Source organism: Lepus europaeus, chromosome 4 (assembly GCF_033115175.1).
Source record: "Lepus europaeus isolate LE1 chromosome 4, mLepTim1.pri, whole genome shotgun sequence".
NCBI lineage: Eukaryota > Metazoa > Chordata > Mammalia > Lagomorpha > Leporidae > Lepus > Lepus europaeus.
Genome location: NC_084830.1, coordinates 74,989,722 through 75,008,368, shown reverse-complemented (window position 1 = coordinate 75,008,368; position 18,647 = coordinate 74,989,722). Strand labels below are relative to the sequence as shown.

General features: G+C 39.0%; 1 protein-coding gene across 1 annotated transcript in view; it reads left to right on the top strand.

The window, feature by feature from the left end:
• PREX2 (phosphatidylinositol-3,4,5-trisphosphate dependent Rac exchange factor 2) overlaps positions 1 to 18,647 on the top strand; it is a 338,025-nt gene that overhangs the window by 185,375 nt on the left and 134,003 nt on the right. Inside the window, exons 26-30 of the mRNA XM_062188384.1 lie at positions 9,839 to 10,018; positions 13,674 to 13,768; positions 14,665 to 14,747; positions 15,461 to 15,551; positions 16,132 to 16,260. Coding sequence (XP_062044368.1) covers positions 9,839 to 10,018; positions 13,674 to 13,768; positions 14,665 to 14,747; positions 15,461 to 15,551; positions 16,132 to 16,260 — 578 coding nt within the window. The remainder of the gene's footprint in view (positions 1 to 9,838; positions 10,019 to 13,673; positions 13,769 to 14,664; positions 14,748 to 15,460; positions 15,552 to 16,131; positions 16,261 to 18,647) is intronic.

Here is an 18,647-nt window from a genome sequence, read left to right as displayed (position 1 = left end):
TTGTGATTCCTTTGTGATTAATGAAGGCTTTGTGATTCTTTTTCACTTTGGGAAGCTAATGGGCTGTTTTCTGGTTAATGATACTTAGATACTGGAAATAGGTAAAGGGAAACATAATTGAGAAATAATCCAAAACCTTTGATGGCATTGCAGAAGGGAGGATTTGTATATTCTCACAGAGAAGAAGTGAATGCAGACTGTTGGAAGCTAGTGAAGATAGGAAATTTGAATACAGACTTCAAATTGCAGATGCCAGATACCCAGGATTGAGTGATGAGCAAATTTTATTGAAGGTAGACTGAAGGAAAGAGAATTAAAGAGGATACATGTATAGTCTGGCTTGATGAACTGAGAGAAAGGGACACCTTGCATTGTTGGGGTGTTAGTGACCTGGAGGTTACTAAAGGGGTGGTGGTGTGGTGTGGAATTACCTTTTAAGGTTTCTCAAGCATTTTTCAGGTCAATGTACAAAAAGACACAGTCTCATAAAAGCCAACATTTATGTATGTACCATGCAGGGTTGTATTAATTACATGCATTGACTTCTGTCATTATCATCTACCTTCCGTGATTTGCATTATAAAACACTGGATTGTGTCACAGGTCCCTCTAAATATAAATTACAGTATCCCCCTACTCAAACCTATTTTGACTACTCTCCCTCCAGCATCTTCCCCTTCTCTGTAAAATGTCTCTCCCTCTACAGCTCATTAAGCCAGAGCCCAGGTATCATCATCAGTTCTCTTTCTTTCCCTTTCACTTCCAGTACACAATCAGTTCTGTCAGTTATACTTCAGACTGTGTCGAGCATGATCACCGTAGACTGGGTCACCACCATACCTCTCTGGTACCACCACAGGAGTTTCTGAGCTCTGCCTCTCTCTCATACATTCCACATTCAGCAAGCTCCAGGGACATCTGTAAGGAGCAGTCATATAGTCTCCAATTCAAACCATGTCATGACACTCCTTGGCAGGTGACATGATACCAAATTCACTGTGGTGGCCTGCAAGTTCCTGTCGACCTGTCCACACTCATCTCACCAGCTCCAACTGCACTAGCCACTTTCTGTCCCTGTCCTTGAAGATGCTCTGCTTATTTTTTTTTTAACAATTATTTAATGAATATAAATTTCCAAAGTACAGCTTATGGGTTACAATGGCTTCCCCCTCCCATAACTTCCCTCCCACCCGCAACCCTCCCCTCTCCTGCTCCCTCTCCCCTTCCATTTGCATCAAGATTCATTTTCAATTCTCTTTATGTACAGAAGATCAATTTAGCATATATTAAGTAAAGATTTCAACAGTTTGCACCCACATAGAAACACAAAGTGAAACATACTGTTTGAGTACTAGTTATAGCATTAAATCACAATGAACAGCACATTAAGGACAGAGATCCCACATCAGGAGCAAGTGCACAGTGACTCCTGTTGTTGACTTAACAAATTGACACTCTTGTTTATGGCATCAGTAATCACCCTAGGCTCTTGTCATGAGTTGCCAAGGCTATGGAAACCTTCCAAGTTCGCCGACTCTGATCATATTTAGACAAGGTCATAAAAGACAGGGTGAGGATAGTAACCAATGATCCTAAGAGTGGCATTAACTAGGTCTGAACAATTATACAGCATTAAGTGGGGAAGAGGACCATCAGTACACACAGGTTGGGAGTAGAGCCAATGGTGGTAGAGTAGAGGTTATGATTACTAAGGAATGAGGCCCAAGTGCACTAGACAGGGTCTAGAACAAAGGACAGAGTCATTATTAGAGGAGCTAAGAAAGGTGCTGTCTAAGCTACAATTAAGTTTTCTGATTGAGAGGCAAATAGAACCTGACAGAAGGGGCTTGATAATAATCTGGTGGGCTTTAGGCCTTGTAAGTTAAGAGGCCCAGACTTATCTATCTCTTCACATGGGGTACATCCTAAGGGAGGTGTGAACCTCCTAGGGGAAGGCACTCTGTTGACTTTCATTACTTGGCTGGCCTGGGAGGAGAGCTGGCCAGGTAAAGGCAAGTGGCAACTCTAACAAGAAATTTACAGTTCTGCCTTCAATGTTGCTGACCCTACTTGGCCGTCCCCTCAGCTGCAGTGGTCCCTTTGGAAGTTGGGCTGAGTGAAGGGCTTTTCAGCTTAGAGCCAATAAGATCTGTGGCTCTGACCTGGGCATCCTTCGACTCCAGGGCAGGTCCATTTCCAGTGATCCAACTCTTGGCAGAGCTGCCAGGGCTCTTCACAAGCTGACTTCTGCTGAAGCCCAGGCTTACCACATTGAAAGCCACTGCAGTGGACTGGCCTGTTGGGTCTCCTTGAGGGCAGATCACTGTACAGATCAGCCATTAATAGGCCTGCCATCCATTGCTTCTGATGCCTAGCTTTCTTTTCCTCCTGGTTTTTGTTAAAGCAAACCAGAAGATGCAAGTCAAGGGAGTGCCCAAGTCCCATCTCTAATCTTCGGTGGCCTGAACTACAAGTCTATAGTCACAGGCATGTTCTGTAGTAGTTTTTCTAAGGTAGACAATGCCCATGAGGAAAATTATATTCTCACTTAAAAACTTTCTTTCCCTTTTGTCTGAAAGGGAGGTTTTTTCTACTTACTGTATACTTCGCTGATGGCGAAGTAAATCTAGCTATGAGATTATAATTTAAGCTCTTATTTTGGCTATGTTATTACATAAAAATGTTAGCCATCTCTTTTATAAGGTCTAAAGATTAAATTGTGCATCCTGCAGATTCCTTCATAATACAATAGTTTCCTACCTTGAGGGGAATAGAGAAATGAAAGAACAAGTTGCGCTTAGGATAGAGAAATGAGGGAGCAAGTCCTAGATCGCTTGCTGACAATAGCAATATTACATGAATACTTAGCAAACAGTTTCAACCATTAGATATCAACTTAAGAAAACATTTACCAGAAGGTCCAATGCCTTCTATAAATTTTAAGAATCATGTATTTGGAAACACCTCTTAAATATCTAACATGGTGTAGTTTGTTTAACCAGTAAACTTAAGCACAACCATATAAAATGTTTTAGTTTCTTTCTACCAACAAGTATAAAACATATGATGCAGAGATTCAGATCACACGAATTAAAATGTATCTTTGATTAATTTTAGCAGCTTAAATTTATGGACAATCTTATCTATAAGCCAATTAAAATAAAATTCTTAATAATAATTTTCCATGTGGACATACAATATGTATACACATATAACATAACATAATAGACCAATATAGCAATTTTAATAATAGATTTTAAAATCTCTAAATCTTTTTGTTAATTGCCAATTGATTTGAATTGCTTTGTGTCTTTAGTAACCTCAGTTAACCATACTTTCTCTCAGTTGGTACTGTTAATACATTATTGGCTTCATCTGTTTACAGAGCCGTCCCAAAGTACTGAATACAATAGAAGTGGCTGGAAAAAGTCCATGGGGAACCTATAGGAGGACAGCTAAACACAGAACCAACAACGCTTTAGTTTTATGAGCAGCAAATCATATATAACTGTGGATGACAAAAGACTTTAAGTTGCCATGTTTAAAATTATAGACTCATCAACCAACAAGAGGCACTTGCTTACTTCACAGTATTTTTGAAAGCACCTGTAGGATTTTCTTATTAAGATAACTATCATGTCTAGTAACACAAGATCATTAGACTTTTTAATTCTCAAACATTTGTATTAATAGCATTTTCCGTTATAGAAACTTAAAATTTAGTACCACGTCACATCTTGACAGTACTTCTAATATAATCCAAGTAGTCCGATAAGCTGGTATCTCTACAAGATGAGAGACATAGGTCCTTCGATTTTTTCAGTTGGGCCCAAACTGGACAAACAAAAGTCCAAGATTTACTGGAAATTTTAGAGTCCAGATTGTTTGAAACTTTGATTTTTTGAATGCCTGTCAAGAATGCCAAGAAGGCTCAAAATCCAAAATATCTGGTTGAAATAAGATTCCTTAAAATCATGACATAATATAGACCAAATTTGATCGTTGTTACAAAGTGATTATTCAAATCTTTGAAAATAAGCACATATTTAAATAACCCATAGCTCTTAATAAAAATTCAGCTGTTTTTGAACAATTAGAATTTAACAGACATCAAGAGAACATAATAGATTACTTTAACACATTGCTTTAACAGAGCATCAGAGTTTAATTCTATGTCAAAGAGAAATTGTGATTCCTGTGATCTTTTGCTGTGAGGTTTCCTTCCTTTACCTTCTTTCATATTGATGACCATGTTTCTGTGTTTCTGTGTGTAACACATCTTTAAGCATCTTTTGCAGGGCAGGATGAGTGGCAACAAATTCTTTCAATTTCTGTTTTCTATGAAAAGTCTTTATTTCACCTTCATTCACAAATGAGAGCTTTGCAGGATATAATATTCTGGGCTGGCAGTTTTTCTCTCTTAGTACCTGGGCTATGTCTCGCCATTCCCTTGTAGCTTGTAGGGTTTCTGATGAGAAGTCTGCTGTGAGTCTAATGGAGATCCTCTGAGAGTAATCTGACGTTTCTCTCTTGCACCTTTTAGTATCTTTTCTTTATATTTCACTGTGGTGAGTTTGATTACAACATGTCGTGGTGAGGATCTCTTTTGGTCATGTTTATTAGGGGTTCTATAAGCTTCCTGTACTAGGATGTCTTTGTCTGTGGGGAACCTCAGGCTGGCCACCTGTGGGAACCTCCTCTACATGGATTACAGCAATCGGTCGACCACAAGGCCTATGAAAACAACCAGGTGAAACAGATGAAACAGAATGGACTCTGCATAAACAACTAGGAAAAACCAGGTGAAACAGATGAACTTTCGACCTGAGGCTATACTGTCCTTTTATGTGATTGGATCATATCAGCATAAAGGGACATTGGGATCTGGCGCTGCCACGGCCCCTCCTCTTCTTTTCTCCTCTCCCCACTTTCCTTCTGCCCCCACAAGTAAAAGTTTCTTGAGAACCGAGAAAGTGTGAAAGTTCCTTGAGAACCGAGATAGAGTGAAAGTTCCTTGAGAACCGATGAACAGTGACCATGTCGTGACTGCGTTGGACCCTCGCTGGCGAGGGTCCGACACTGTCCTTCTCCAAACCCGGGAAGTTCTCTGCAAATATCTCACTAAAAAGGCCTTCTAATCCTTTCTCTCTCTCCATGCCTTCAGGAACTCCTAGAACCCGAATGTTGGGTTTTTTAATAGTATCTTGTAGATTCCCAACAATATTTTTTAGATTTCTAATTTCCTCTTTTCTTTGGTTTGGCTCTATACTTTCCTGTTCTCTGTCTTCTAAGTCTGATATTCTCTCTTCTGCTTCACCCATTCTGTTTTTAAGGCTCTCTAATGTGTTGTCATTTGATCTATTGAATTCTTCATTTCATTATGATTTCTCGTCACTATCACAGTTTCTTTTTCTACCAGTTGTTTCATTTCATTTTGATTCCTCCTTAATATTTCATTTTCACGAGAGTGATTTTCTATCTTGTCCATTAAGGATTTCTGTAGTTCAAGAATTTGTTTTTGAGAACTTCTTAATGTTCTTATCAATTTTTTGAGATCTGCTTCTTGCATTTCTTCTATCTCATCATTCATAATCTTGAATTGGGGTGTCTTTTTCATTTGGGGGCATCATAGTGTCTTCCTTGTTCTTGTTACCTTGGTTTTTGTGTTGTTTGGCATGTTGGAGATATTCTTTTGTTTCTTCACTGTGGTGTTTTTTCTTTTTATACTATGAGTCTAGATTAAGTGGACTGTCTGCTTTTGATGTAGCCTTAGAGGCTTGAGATGGGTGTGGCCTGAGAGCTGTGTTTGGTTCCTCAGGCTTGAGGGTGTGCCAAAGGTGACACTTCCAGGTTAGGCGTGGTAAATCTCTCTTTTTTTTTTTTTTTTTTTGATTCAAAAGGGAAGTAATTCCACACAGCTGAATGGAATTGGAGGTAGTTAGCAGGCAAATGATATACCCACAGGAGCCATAGATCGGAAGCTCTTTCCCAAGGACTACACAGGGAATCTGTGCTGCCCTCAGTGTGGGCTCCAATTCTCCTGCAGTCTCCCACTGGGTTGCCAAGGTTATCGAATTGTAGTGTCTCTGGAGAGTACTCGTGAATTCTGTGAGTTCTCTCCCCCACCGTCTCTTTTTTTCTCAGTCTCAGTTCATTAGCACCACACATTCATTAGATCCTCATCTCCTGTTATTTCACACACACACACACACACACACACACCCCAGAACCAGATTTTTCTGCTAGGCTCAGGGCCAGTGCAGACCTGAGGTTGCCCTGCTTATGACGTATGTCCAAAATGGCGCCTGCTCTTTGTCTTGCTCGCTTTTGAGAGGTGAGCGGAGAGAAACTCGTGTCTGTATCGGTCACTTTTTTTTTTTTTTCTCTCTCTCTCTTCTAGTTAGCCTGGTGAAAATTTCCCCATGGAGTTTCAAGCCTCGTTCCCTTTAGTCTCCTCTTTTTGCCTGCCGGTGTCTCAGGCTATTGAGGTTCGGCTCACCTCGTGTTCCAGCGCTGCTGTGTTGAGTCTGCCACTGGTGTCCCGAACTTGGGCTCCCACGCTCTCCACACAGGTCCATTGTAAATCACTAGTTCCGGAAGAGTTTCCTCTGCTGTTTCTTCTGCTACTCTTCCTTGACCCTGCAGTATCTCCACTTTTATTAAACTGTGTCTTCCTGGACTATCAGTGTGCTCCCTTCCTATTCCGCCATCTTGCCGCGACTCTGCTTAGTTTTGTCTGCTTCTGAGGTCTGCTGCCTCCTGGGCACTCAAGGTCTGGGCTAATGGCAGGTCCTGACAGAGGCTGTGCTTAGTCCCCAACATAAAGTATCTCTGCCTATGTCCCCCAATTGCATCATAACTTTTCAAGATGTCTCCTAGTTTCCATATAAGGCGTTTCTATTCAGTGCTATGTTAACAAAATCTGTAAAATTCTTAGACTTAAAACAACACATGCTTCTTTCTGATCACTCTACATGTCCATCTTGGGGCACAGGCTGATGGAGCTCCTGTTGACTGGAATATCTCCGATTGCCATGGCAGGGAGAAGGGAAGGAGGAGAATTGTGCAATGGCATGCAGACTTCTACCAAAGTGACCTATGTGCACTAGCTAAAGCAAGTCACACAGCTATGCCTGTTTACAAAGAGCCAGGACCAGTGACCCTTAGTCATGTGCCTGGTACAGCTGGAATGCCATGTACAGCACTATTGGCCATCCTGTTTCTTCCAGAATACAGGGAGAAAGGGGTTCAGCTTCACTGGCATATGCTCATTGTGTGTCTCACTCACCTCACCTCTAAAATGAGGATGAGGATATTAATAATGGTGATGATAATATTTAAAATGCACAGATAAATGCAACGTACTACATACAAAACTATTACTGAACAGATTTAGGGGGAGCTTGATATTGAATAGCATAGTGCTTGGGTTTTAATCAGTGGATCTTTAGGGGGTAACTTGCTATTGTATATGAGCAAAAGTAAGGGAACATTTTTACATGCACAAATAAAATATTATAGCATGATGCCTTGCTGCTGCTTTTCAAAAAAATCTTGAAATTTCAAAAACCTTGAAATTTTATTCCAAGCATAGTGTCAAAAACATGGTTTTCCTATCATTTGTTTGTAAACTTAACACTTCTTGCCACAGGGACCTTGCAGACATGATAGCAGCTGTTGATAATGAAAAACAAATATGTAAAAGCAGTTCCTGTAACTTTGGAGAAATTGTGTATGCTTAGCCCCATGACTTTTGATTTAAAATATTCTTAAGCACAGAGGACTCCTTACGAAGTGAAAACTCCTGCTTCTCTTTCCTCTTTGGTATTCAGTGTTTGTCTGTGCAATGTGGAGCTTGGATAATTGGAGTTAGTCTAATGTTTTAATCTTTTGGGTGGAAGGAGTGAATAAATACACAATATGTCTTACAAAACATAAAGGTATCTTTGCAAATAGAAACACTGTGTTTAAAATAATTTATGGCTTTCTATTATTGAAATGTTCACTGGGCCTTGAGCAGTGTGACACAGCTCCCTCAATTTTTAGTGGTGTCTACAAACTATAAAATGCCAAACTATGATTAAAGTATCCCCTCAGTGTGAGACTTTACCCGACTGTTATTTGAAATTGCAGCTCTATGTTTCCTTCTCTTCTTTGTTTTTCTCCTTAACATTTGTCACCATCTGATACACTGATATTCTGCAAAATTTACTTGCACGGTTTGTCTTCCCCCAGGAGAATTTGAGCTGCAAGCAGGCAGAGCCTTTTGTGTGTTTTAACACATGGTGCAATTAATGTGTTTAGTTAATTAGCGAAATCACTTAACAAGTGTTTATTCAAGGCACAGCACTGAGTTTGATGTTACAGCGTGTGGGTAAGAGGTATAAGGTATCTTCAAAGTCAGAATAGCAAGAGAAACATCACATTGCTATGAGAAAATGAGTGTCAGCTCTGATGCTACTGATGCGAACTGATGTCATAGATGTTTAGTACATAAGAAGATGATTGTTGTTCTGATAAGCCAAGCATGAACCCTTTGTTTAGATATGGTGTGATCCATTCTGCAAATTTTACTACATGCTGTTTGATAATAGAGATGGATTCCTTTTCTGCCTAATTTTGAGTTAAACAGGTTTTTAAGAAAGATTTCTTTATTTAATTTTATGGTAAAGTAACAGAAAGGGAAGGGGAGAGAGAGAAAGAGATATTCTATCTACTGATTGACTCACTAAATGGCTGCAGTTGACAGGGCTTGGCCAGATGGAAGCCAAGAGCCAGAACTCCTGGGTCTCATATATGGGTGAAAGAGGCACAAGCATTTGACCATCTTCTGCCTTCCCAGGTGTGTTAGCAGGAAGCTGAATTAGAAGCGGAGCAATGAGGACATGAACCGGTGCTCTAATGTGGGCTGCCAGCATCACAAGTGGTGGCTTACCCCTTCTGCAACAACCACACCAACCCCTGAGTTAAAGTTACAACAGAAACATTCTACAGGAAGCATTCAAACCTAGGGTTGGGGGTTCAGAAGCTACTCAAAGTCTTCAGCATGTCTTATACCAGTGCAGCCTTGAGCTACATGGAAGGGTTCATCATTTGGACAGATCTGTGACATTTCATCCTGAGTGCATGACAGATGGGACTGGAGTTGCCCTCTGCTTCCCACTGTCCTTACGTTGTAGATGACTCTTCCTAGTATCCTGTAGTTACTAAGGTCAGGACCCCCATCTATCTGCACAGCAAGAAGGGATAGGCAGTTGATAATTTCCCTTTCAAAGAAAGAAAGCCTGAGAGGAAACCAAGGCAAGAGCAAATGGGTTGGTGGATTTTTAATATCTGAGGGTGAGCCACTGAGAATATTCAAAGATTTTTAGCATTTGAGCTCAGTATTTGGTCAGCCACTAGTACTCGATATTTTCATATGGTGATGATGGTGGCAGTAATGATGAGGGCTGAGGAGAGACACCCAAGATGCACCCAGAATGTGTTAACTGTCACTTGATTCCCTCAGTGATTCTGAGGTCTATTCTCAGTATCCTCATTTTATGCATTCAAAGGGAACTATCATAGCTTTGCTAAGATGACAAAATGAATAAATGGCATAACCAGGATTTGAATGCATGCAGCCTTCTGGTCTAAATTTTGTGCTGTTTCTGTTATGTATTCTGAGAAGAAAAGGGGAAGGTCGGTGACATGCTTTTGATGTGGTAGAATGCTTACTAGGTGTGAGACATGGAAGCATCCTAGAAATATTTGTAAACCTATTATAGTCAACAAATATGGTAGGCATCAGTAACAGCCAGTTTGATATATGTACCTTTTTTTTTTTTCAACATCACAGCCTTCTGTCTTCGATAACATATTCTCCTAAATTGGAGCGTAAGACTTCAGAGTGTGTAATACCAATGGACAGTGACAATGAGAAGGGAGAACGAAATAGCAAACGAGTTTGTTTCAACGTAGCAGGAGATGAGCAAGAAGATTCCGGTCATGACACAATCAGCAACAGAGACTCCTACAGGTAACTCACTAATTCCCCCAACTCATGTCATCAACTAACTCAGATAGGATTCTGTATTTTCCACAAAGTTCTTGAAAACAATTTTTTGGTTAATGGTTTTGTTTATTGCTCTCTCAATCACTTGCTCTTACCCACCTCAGATAAAACAAAGTGGAACAGCTTAATCTTTCAAAAATCTTCACTTTGATAATTTCAGTAACTTGAAACAAAACATTTTTCTCTATGTGTGTGAATCTAATTTCAGCAACTTGTTCTATAAATGGATTGTAACACATGTATAACAGATAAGAAGGTTGTTACTATGAGCATTTTTTCAAATGTCTGTTTCTGATCATTGGTTTATTAGATCAAGAATAGGAGTTCTTTTTGCCTTGTTTTCCTCCTTTGTTTTTATAGCCTGTATTCCAAGTGAATTGGACTAATTTCTCTTGCCCACCCCTCTAATCAGCTCTGTTTTTATCTTCTCTTGGATGCTTTCTGTATTCATTTTCTATTAATTCTATAACAAAGTGCCAAGTCTAGGTGCCTTCACAGCAGAAATTGGTTATCGCCCAGCTCCCACGGCCAGAAATCTTAACAACCAAGGTGTTGGCTGTGTGGATTCCTCCCTGGGGCTTTGAAGGAAGAAGGATCTGTCTCAGGTCTTCTCTCTTGACCTCTGAAATGGTGATCTTCTAACTGCGACTCTTCACACCATTCTCCATCCACATGAGTCTCCGTGTCTATATTGCCCTTCTGCTTTTTTTCTTTTTTTAAGATTTATTTCTTTGAAAGGCAGGGTGACAGGAGTGGGAGAGTGGGGAAGAAAAAAAGAGAGATCCAGATCTTCCATCTGCTGGTTCACTCCCCCAAATAATTTCAACAGCTGGGCTGGGCCAAACCGAAGCCAGGTGCTAAGAACTCCATCTGGGTCTCCCACATGGGCAGCAAGAACCCCAGCACCTGAGGCATTACCTGCCACCTCCCAGGCATATTAGTGGGAAGCTGGATTGGAAACATAGAGAGGCTGGAACTTGAATTAGGCACTCCAATGCAGGACAGAGGCATCCCAAGCAGTGGTTTAACCTGCTGCACAACTGCCCGTATGTTTCCCTTCTTTGAGGGACATCAGGCATAGTGCACTAGGACCCACCCTAATCTCATTTTAATTCAATTACCTCTGTCCAGAACCTGTTTCCAAATAAGGCCGCATCTGGTGCACTGAAGGTTAAACATCAGTATACTTTTTTTTTTTTTTTTTTTTGTGGTAGGGGGCCAATTCAACTTTATAATACCTTCCTTCCAAATTCTATTAACATTCTTGTTCCAAACCCTCAAATAATGTGAAGTTCTTTAATTGAAAGTGCTTTTGCTCCTTTAAATAATGGATCACGGGGCCGGCGCCGTGGCTCACTTGGTTAATCCTCCGCCTGTGGCGCCGGCATCCCATATGGGCATCATTTCTAGTCCAGCTCTCTGCTGTGGCCCGGGAAGGCAGTGGAGGATGGCCCAAGTGCTTGGGGTGCTGGGGTTCTTGCTGCCCACATGGGAGACCAGGAGGAAGCACCTGGCTCCTGGCTTCGGATCAGCGCAGCGCCAGCCATAGCGGCCATTTAGGGGGTGAACCAACGAAGGAAGACCTTTCTCTCTGTCTCTCTCTCTCTCACTGTCTATGACTCTACCTTCCAATAAATAAATAAATGGATCATCTGAAACCTCAGTGAGGAACATCATAACCAGCCACAGTTTTGGCATCTTCCATTACGTTCACAGTTGTTGAAGGCAAGAACTATTGTAGTTAATATTATTTATTATACAATGAAATGATATTGTACTGTGTTAAAATTATTCTCATCAGAGATGTTTAACACAAATAACTAACATTAAAAATATTTGAGGGGGGGGCTGGCTTTGTGGTATTGCCCCTTAAACCACTGCCAGCAACACTGGCATCCCATATGAGTACCAGTTCACGTTCTGGCTGCTCCACTTTTGATCCAGCTTCCTGATAATGTACTAAGGAAAGCAGAGGAACATGACCCAAGTCCTTGGACCCCCACCCATGTGGGAGACAGAAGCAGCTCCTGGCTTCTGGCTCCTGACTTCTGTCTGGCCCAGCCCTGGCTATTGCTGCCATCTGGGGAGTGAACCAGTGGATGGAAGGTCTCTCCCTCTCTCTCTCTTTCCCCTTCTCTAACTCTACCTTTTAAATAAATAAAATAAATTTTCAAATATATATATATATTTCAGATATATATATATACACATATGTGTGTATATATATATATTTCAGATATATATATACACATATGTGTGTGTATATATATATATGTGTGTGTGTATATATGGTATGTGTGTGCAAGTTTCACCTAGTAGTTAAGCTACTGGTTAAGATGCCTGTGTCCCACATTGAGTTTGGTACTTGGCTCCAGCTCCTGAATCCAGCTCCCAGCCAATGCAGATCCTGGGAGGCAGTGGTGGTGGCTGAAGCGACTGCATACCTGCCAGCCACATGGAAGACTGGGGTCCAGTTCATGACTCTCAGCTTCAGTTGCAGACATTTGGGGAATGAACCAGCAGATGTAGGCTCTTTCTTGTCTCTTTCTGTTTTGCCTGTCTCTCTGCCTCTCAAATCTAGACACATGGAAGAACAGGATGATTTCACCTAATTTCCATCGTACCTTCATGGCAGGGTCTGATAGTAACTCTATTTTCCACATAAGGAAGTTGAAACCCACAGAAGTTACATGATCTATCCAAGTAAGTTTGTGATCTGGCTTCACAGTTCCACACTTAACTATTCTACTATCCTAATTTCTGTGTTTTTGAAAAAAAAATTGACAAATGCACGAGGTAATTATTCCTATAGATTTAACAATGTATTATGCAGATTAACTATCTTTACCATTTCATTTTCTTTTAACTTCTAAGGAGACCAATGTGTTCTTTAATAGGAATCTGTGGGTTTTTCTCCACTGGGAAATTACTTGTCTAAAAATACTTTCTTACCTAAGTTCTAGTTATCAGATAATTAAAATTTCCCTCAAAGACTCGTTCAGCTAAGATAGAAGTTTAAAATGTAAATTTAAAGTTAAGTAAGTCCTTCCTACTTACTATGAGAAGGAAAAATATTTTATCTCTTGCACTGTTTCTGAAATCTGTATTACATCCGTATTCACACACAAACCCTTTAAACGTTCTTTCCTTGAACATTCATAATTACCAAGCACTTACTTGTGCTGAGCTCTAAGGTGGAGACAGACAAGAGACTTTTCTTGGGAAGTTCAGCATATACTCAGTAAGCCACCAGAAAGGGTTGAAAAAAGAGAGAACTCTTGACACATGACTTGGTAGCAATGAGCAAATTATCTAACTACAGATGTGTACCCTCAAAGACATTACATTAAGAATACCTTGAAATTTGGTTTGATTCCTAGTTTTTTAACTAAAAACATAAAAAATTCATTTAGGGTTCGATTATATGACAGAAAGAAATTTGAAATATGATTAGATTGAAAATATTTTCTTTAAAAGGATAAATTCAGTTGAACAAGTTTGTCTTTTTCATAATTTTCTAGAAAACGTAAGAAAGACGAGATTAAGTTTGCAGAGTCAGGAATCACAGGGAAACTCAGACATCTGCACTCTTAAATAACATATAGCACATTCTTTTCAGCGACTGCAACAGCAACAGGAACTCCATCGCCTCCTTTACCAGCATTTGTAGCAGCCAGTGCAGTTCATATTTTCACAGCGATGAGATGGACTCAGGTGCGTTTGATGAAGGCATGAGTTCTTTTTGATGTTTATCCTATTGGAGATAACTTTAAGGATTGGTTTCCTTGATCCATATACACTTTTACCTTTTTAAGTCATACTCGGTGGCTACACGTAATTTATTTCTGTTTTGTGTGCTTAATAAAATTGATTCCTTAATCCTATTGTAAAGAGTGAATTTAAAAAAGCAAACTGCTTTTCATCTTGATATATGGTTTACGAAGGATTATAGGTACAGAGGAAACGAGGATTACTAAAAGCATTGGGCATTGTTGATTAGAGTAGAGAGGTGAGGAGCTTGAAACTGATAAATTTATAATAGAGCAGGTGCACCTGAGCTAGTTTTATACAAGGCTACTTCAAAAATTTCATGGAAACATAAGCTAAAAGATAAATTTGTTTTGATGCCAAAGAACTTTGAACTATGTACCTAATATTTTATAAGATGCATTTTCCATGGACTTTTTGAAGCCCCAATGTATGTGGAAAACAGCTAGAGGGGCAATGAGAAAAATACTAATTGGTGTAAATTGTTTATAAATACCTTGATTTTTGTGTGTTAAGAACAAAGAGTTTTCTTGCAATTAGGAGAAATTTTAATATGTGTGTTTTTATCAGTGAACTCCAAAAGCATTAGACAAACACACCATTAGAAAGAATCCTTATCATGGAATACCACAGTGTGCCTTGTCTTTCACTTGTGTTCTGTGGAATCACTCTGATTTCCTAGGAGCTCTTAATTCTTTTGGAATTCTTTTCCTGAACATGAGAACTAATGTATGGAATAAGAACTCTTTATTTTTATTTCACATTAGAATATGCTGGGATATTTTAATGGATAATGAATTATTTTTGTTGTTGCTGGGTTTCTTTTTTTCTTCTACATCTAGGTGATGAACTTCCCCTCAGTGTTCGCATTTCTCATGATAAACAGGACAAGATACACAGTTGTCTTGAGCATCTTTTTAGCCAGGTATGATTGGGGCAAATGTGGCTCTTTTTTTTTTTTTTTTTTTTCAGATTAAACTGTCAGGAATACCTTTTTAGACATAGTAAGAGGAGCTTAGAATTAGAATAAGGCCAATCCTGTCCCTCTTCCTCTTTGAATTTAGAAGATGAATAAATATTCTTGTGCCAACTACCCAAAAATTGTTGTACAAATCAAGTATTTTATAATCTTTTGAAAATAAGAAAAATTTATATACCTAAGAGATAACTCTTGCTATTTGTGGGAGTTTTGTGGCTTTTCAAAATAGTTTATGATGTTTCTTACTCAGCACTACTCCTAAATTCAAAAGGTATAAGATTGTCTTGGTGCTCATGTTGGTGGTTTGTATTTAAAAAAAATAGCCATAGGCAAATTGTGTACTATGGCAGCTTTTAAGACTTGGACAAGGATTTCAGTAGCTCTTGGGATTTTTAAATAATTTTCCTGAATTTTACTTCCTTCTGTGACATGAATTCATATTTCGCATGAATACATGTGAAAAGAAGAAATGTCACTGCAGTGTTGTGAGGTGGGCAGGCAAGTTTGTCACACTATTTTATTTAAACAGATTTCACAAGCATAATGGAGTTTCAAAAGTAATCGTTTCTTTAAGAAAAATATTTTACAAGATTTGCTCTTGGGTGTATATTAGATACAATTAGAGATGAGTAACTCTTAGAAAACTCTGCTCTTGGTAGGTGGATTCGATCACTAATCTTCTAAAAGGGCAAGCTGTTGTGAGGGCTTTTGAACAAACCAAGTATCTCACACCAGGACGAGGATTGCAAGGTAAGATTGGGAGATAAATGGTATCAGACCATGCAGTGGTCATATGAGAAGGGAAATTTCATAATTCATTGAATGCTGCATCTGTTTTGATAAGATTGGAATATGTTAAGTAATTACTTTAGGACATTTTAGGTTTCTTTGAAAGTTTAAAATGTTTAAACCCTATAGAATCAAGACCAAATAAAAATGTGTTCATCAACAATATGTATTAAGAATTAAGTAACTTTTGCTGAAACCAAGCATAGTTCCCCTTGATTATACTTGTATCCAGCACTGGGGGAAGGGACTTGGGGATTGTGAATTGACATACAGAATGACCAAACAGGACAGGATGTAGAGCTGCCACTTTCCAACATCCTGTTTATGATATAAAAAGTAGAGCTTTCAGCTAAATGTGCTTCTTTGTTTAAACATTTATAAGAAAATAACATCAAGATGTGGGATTGGAGATTTAGCAAATCTTGTGATGTAGCAAAAGAAATTACTGCCATGATAATATACCAAGTTGACAGTGATAAGATTCTGAAGTCTTAACTGGGAAATGGTTGAGACTTAAGAGAAATTTTCTATATTTATTTAGAATTTCAACAGGAAATGGAACCAAAGCTGAGTTGTCCAAAAAGGTTACGGCTTCACATCAAGCAAGATCCTTGGAATCTTCCCAGCAGCGTCCAGTCGCTGGCTCAGAACATCAGAAAATTTGTTGAAGGTCAGCATGAAAAGCAGATGGCATTGCTTGATTTTAGCAATAATCACTCAATTACAGCTAGTCAGTCAGTGATGCTTGATTACTTTTGCAGTGTTCCATGTTGTGAAGAAAATGAAAGGATGGAAAATGGTGAGGGAGGAAGAGGGAGAGAAGTAATGATTGCAAAATCTTGATAGACTACATCGTAAGAATATTATCCATGAATGATCAAGGCTCATGGAGGCAAATGCAACATGGATTAATTTTAACTCATTATAATACCAAACAGTATCAGAAGAATGTTCTAAAAGATAGCATGAAACGGTGGAAAGTCTAAAAAATAAATTGTGAATCTGTATGAGGATCAAAATAATTACATAGGTTGCTTTTAAGTGGCTTTTAAATTTCTCTAAGTTGATTGTTATTAATTACCATGACATTACTTACATGGCATTCTGTGATTGATACAACTAGTAAATTAGGGATACAAAATGTGGGGAAAACTTCAAAGAGATCTAGTGTGTGTTGTTTAGGGTCAGAGTTATTAAGTAGAAAATACTGAGAATTCCAAAATGATGACGGTGAAAAAGGTGAAATAAGAAGTTTGCTTAGTTTAAATATTATCTGATTGAACAATTTTCTTTCCAGTAATTAGTGCAATGGTTGGCTTTGTCTAGATGATACTGGAATTGGCCCCCTAAAATTTGATACAGGAATATGGGCCCCTTAAAGTTCCCCCAAAGTCCCATCTGGGGTGCCATATGAAATTGGAATTTGGGGTACCATGCAATATCACTGTATGCTCATTAATAAATTCCCAATATTAATAAGCCCATGTGGGTTCTTGCCTAATATTCAGAGAAGAATTCGGAAACCGGCATAGATAAATGAGGCAGCTTGGTACATTTTTAAGTTGTTATTCAGTGAGAGAAATGCATAGGAGAGTGAGGGCCCTATATACAAGAGAGAGGTAAATCTGGGTTCATACCAAGTACCAGGAACCACGTGGAGGAGCATCTAGGCCAGAAAGCATGGGGTGGGTGGCCTGAAGGCCATGAGCCCTGGAGACACAGGGCCACAGCCAACCCCATACTGGCAAAAGGCTAAGGAAAAGAGAGTGAGAGAGTGGGCACACTATGTCCCAGACTTTTAATCCACTTCCAAAGGGGAGTGGTTAATTAACCTAATTGGCTGGTGGGTGCACAGGTGTGGCCAGGTTGGGGCATGAGGTCACATGGGGGCATGGTGAAGGCGTCGTCTTCCAGCTCACAAACCTAATAAATTTTATTCTATATGCCTGCCTACAACACAGAGACATTTTTAGTTGTCACAATTGTGGATGTATTCATGGCATCTGCTGGGTATACCGCAGGGCTACTCCTAAACATTGTGCTAAGTATAAGAGTCTCTCACAACAAAGGATTATTTGACCCAAAACGTCAGTTGTGCTAAAGTTGAGAAACATGTACGATAAATATGATGCCTGTGTTTACATTTTTATTCCTCAGCCATTTGTAGGTCAGTTAGGTGTGGCAATAACACTCAACCAAAGTATAACATTCTGTCTTTACCGTTTTTAGAGCTGTCTACCTTGCTAACAAAAGACAGCTCCATTTACCAATGGACTCCGAACCAGTCACTTAACTCTTAGGCCTCATCTTCCTGATTTATTGAACGTCAGAGATGGTTTAAATGTACGGTGATTACTAAGTCTTCACCATAGAAATACATTCAGACTTAATACAGAGGAAGTTTGTATAGATAGGGATGCTTCCCCAGATCAATCACAGCAACTCTATTGTGTAATGAAATCTCCTGCTTTGATAGCTGTGTTTGTTTGCTATATTTTTATTTTATGGCTTAATATAAAGGCTGCCTGTGACACTATGTAACATAACATTTCATGTAAAGTCTGAATTTAAAGCCCCAAAGTAATTAATAACAAAAATGATAAATACAGTTTTAAAAGACAGTTTTGTGAATTTAAGATTATACTTTAGTGAGTAACAGGCATATTTTTACTAAATAGATGCCAGCATCCCGACACTTCAAGAAGTTAAAATTCTGCAATTATTCTCATCATTTTTGAGTCTTTCTTTATGTAATGCATCTATTATTAGAGTAAGTGCCATATTGATTAGGATTAGAGAAATCCGTAAAACATTTTTTTTGTTTGCTTGCTTTGAAGGCCTTTAAGATATAAGTTATCAAAAGCTAAATTTTTTGAAGTTATTCATTTTATGAATTTTGTATTTTCAAGTCCTACTTTTATACTTTTTGTATCCCATTCCACACAGGGTCAATCACAAAAATGATTGATAAATGTGAATTAATTTATTACTCATTGCTTTGTGTCCAATAAGCTATGTGTCTGTTTGCTTTCAATTAATTGGGAAATAGTTTATATG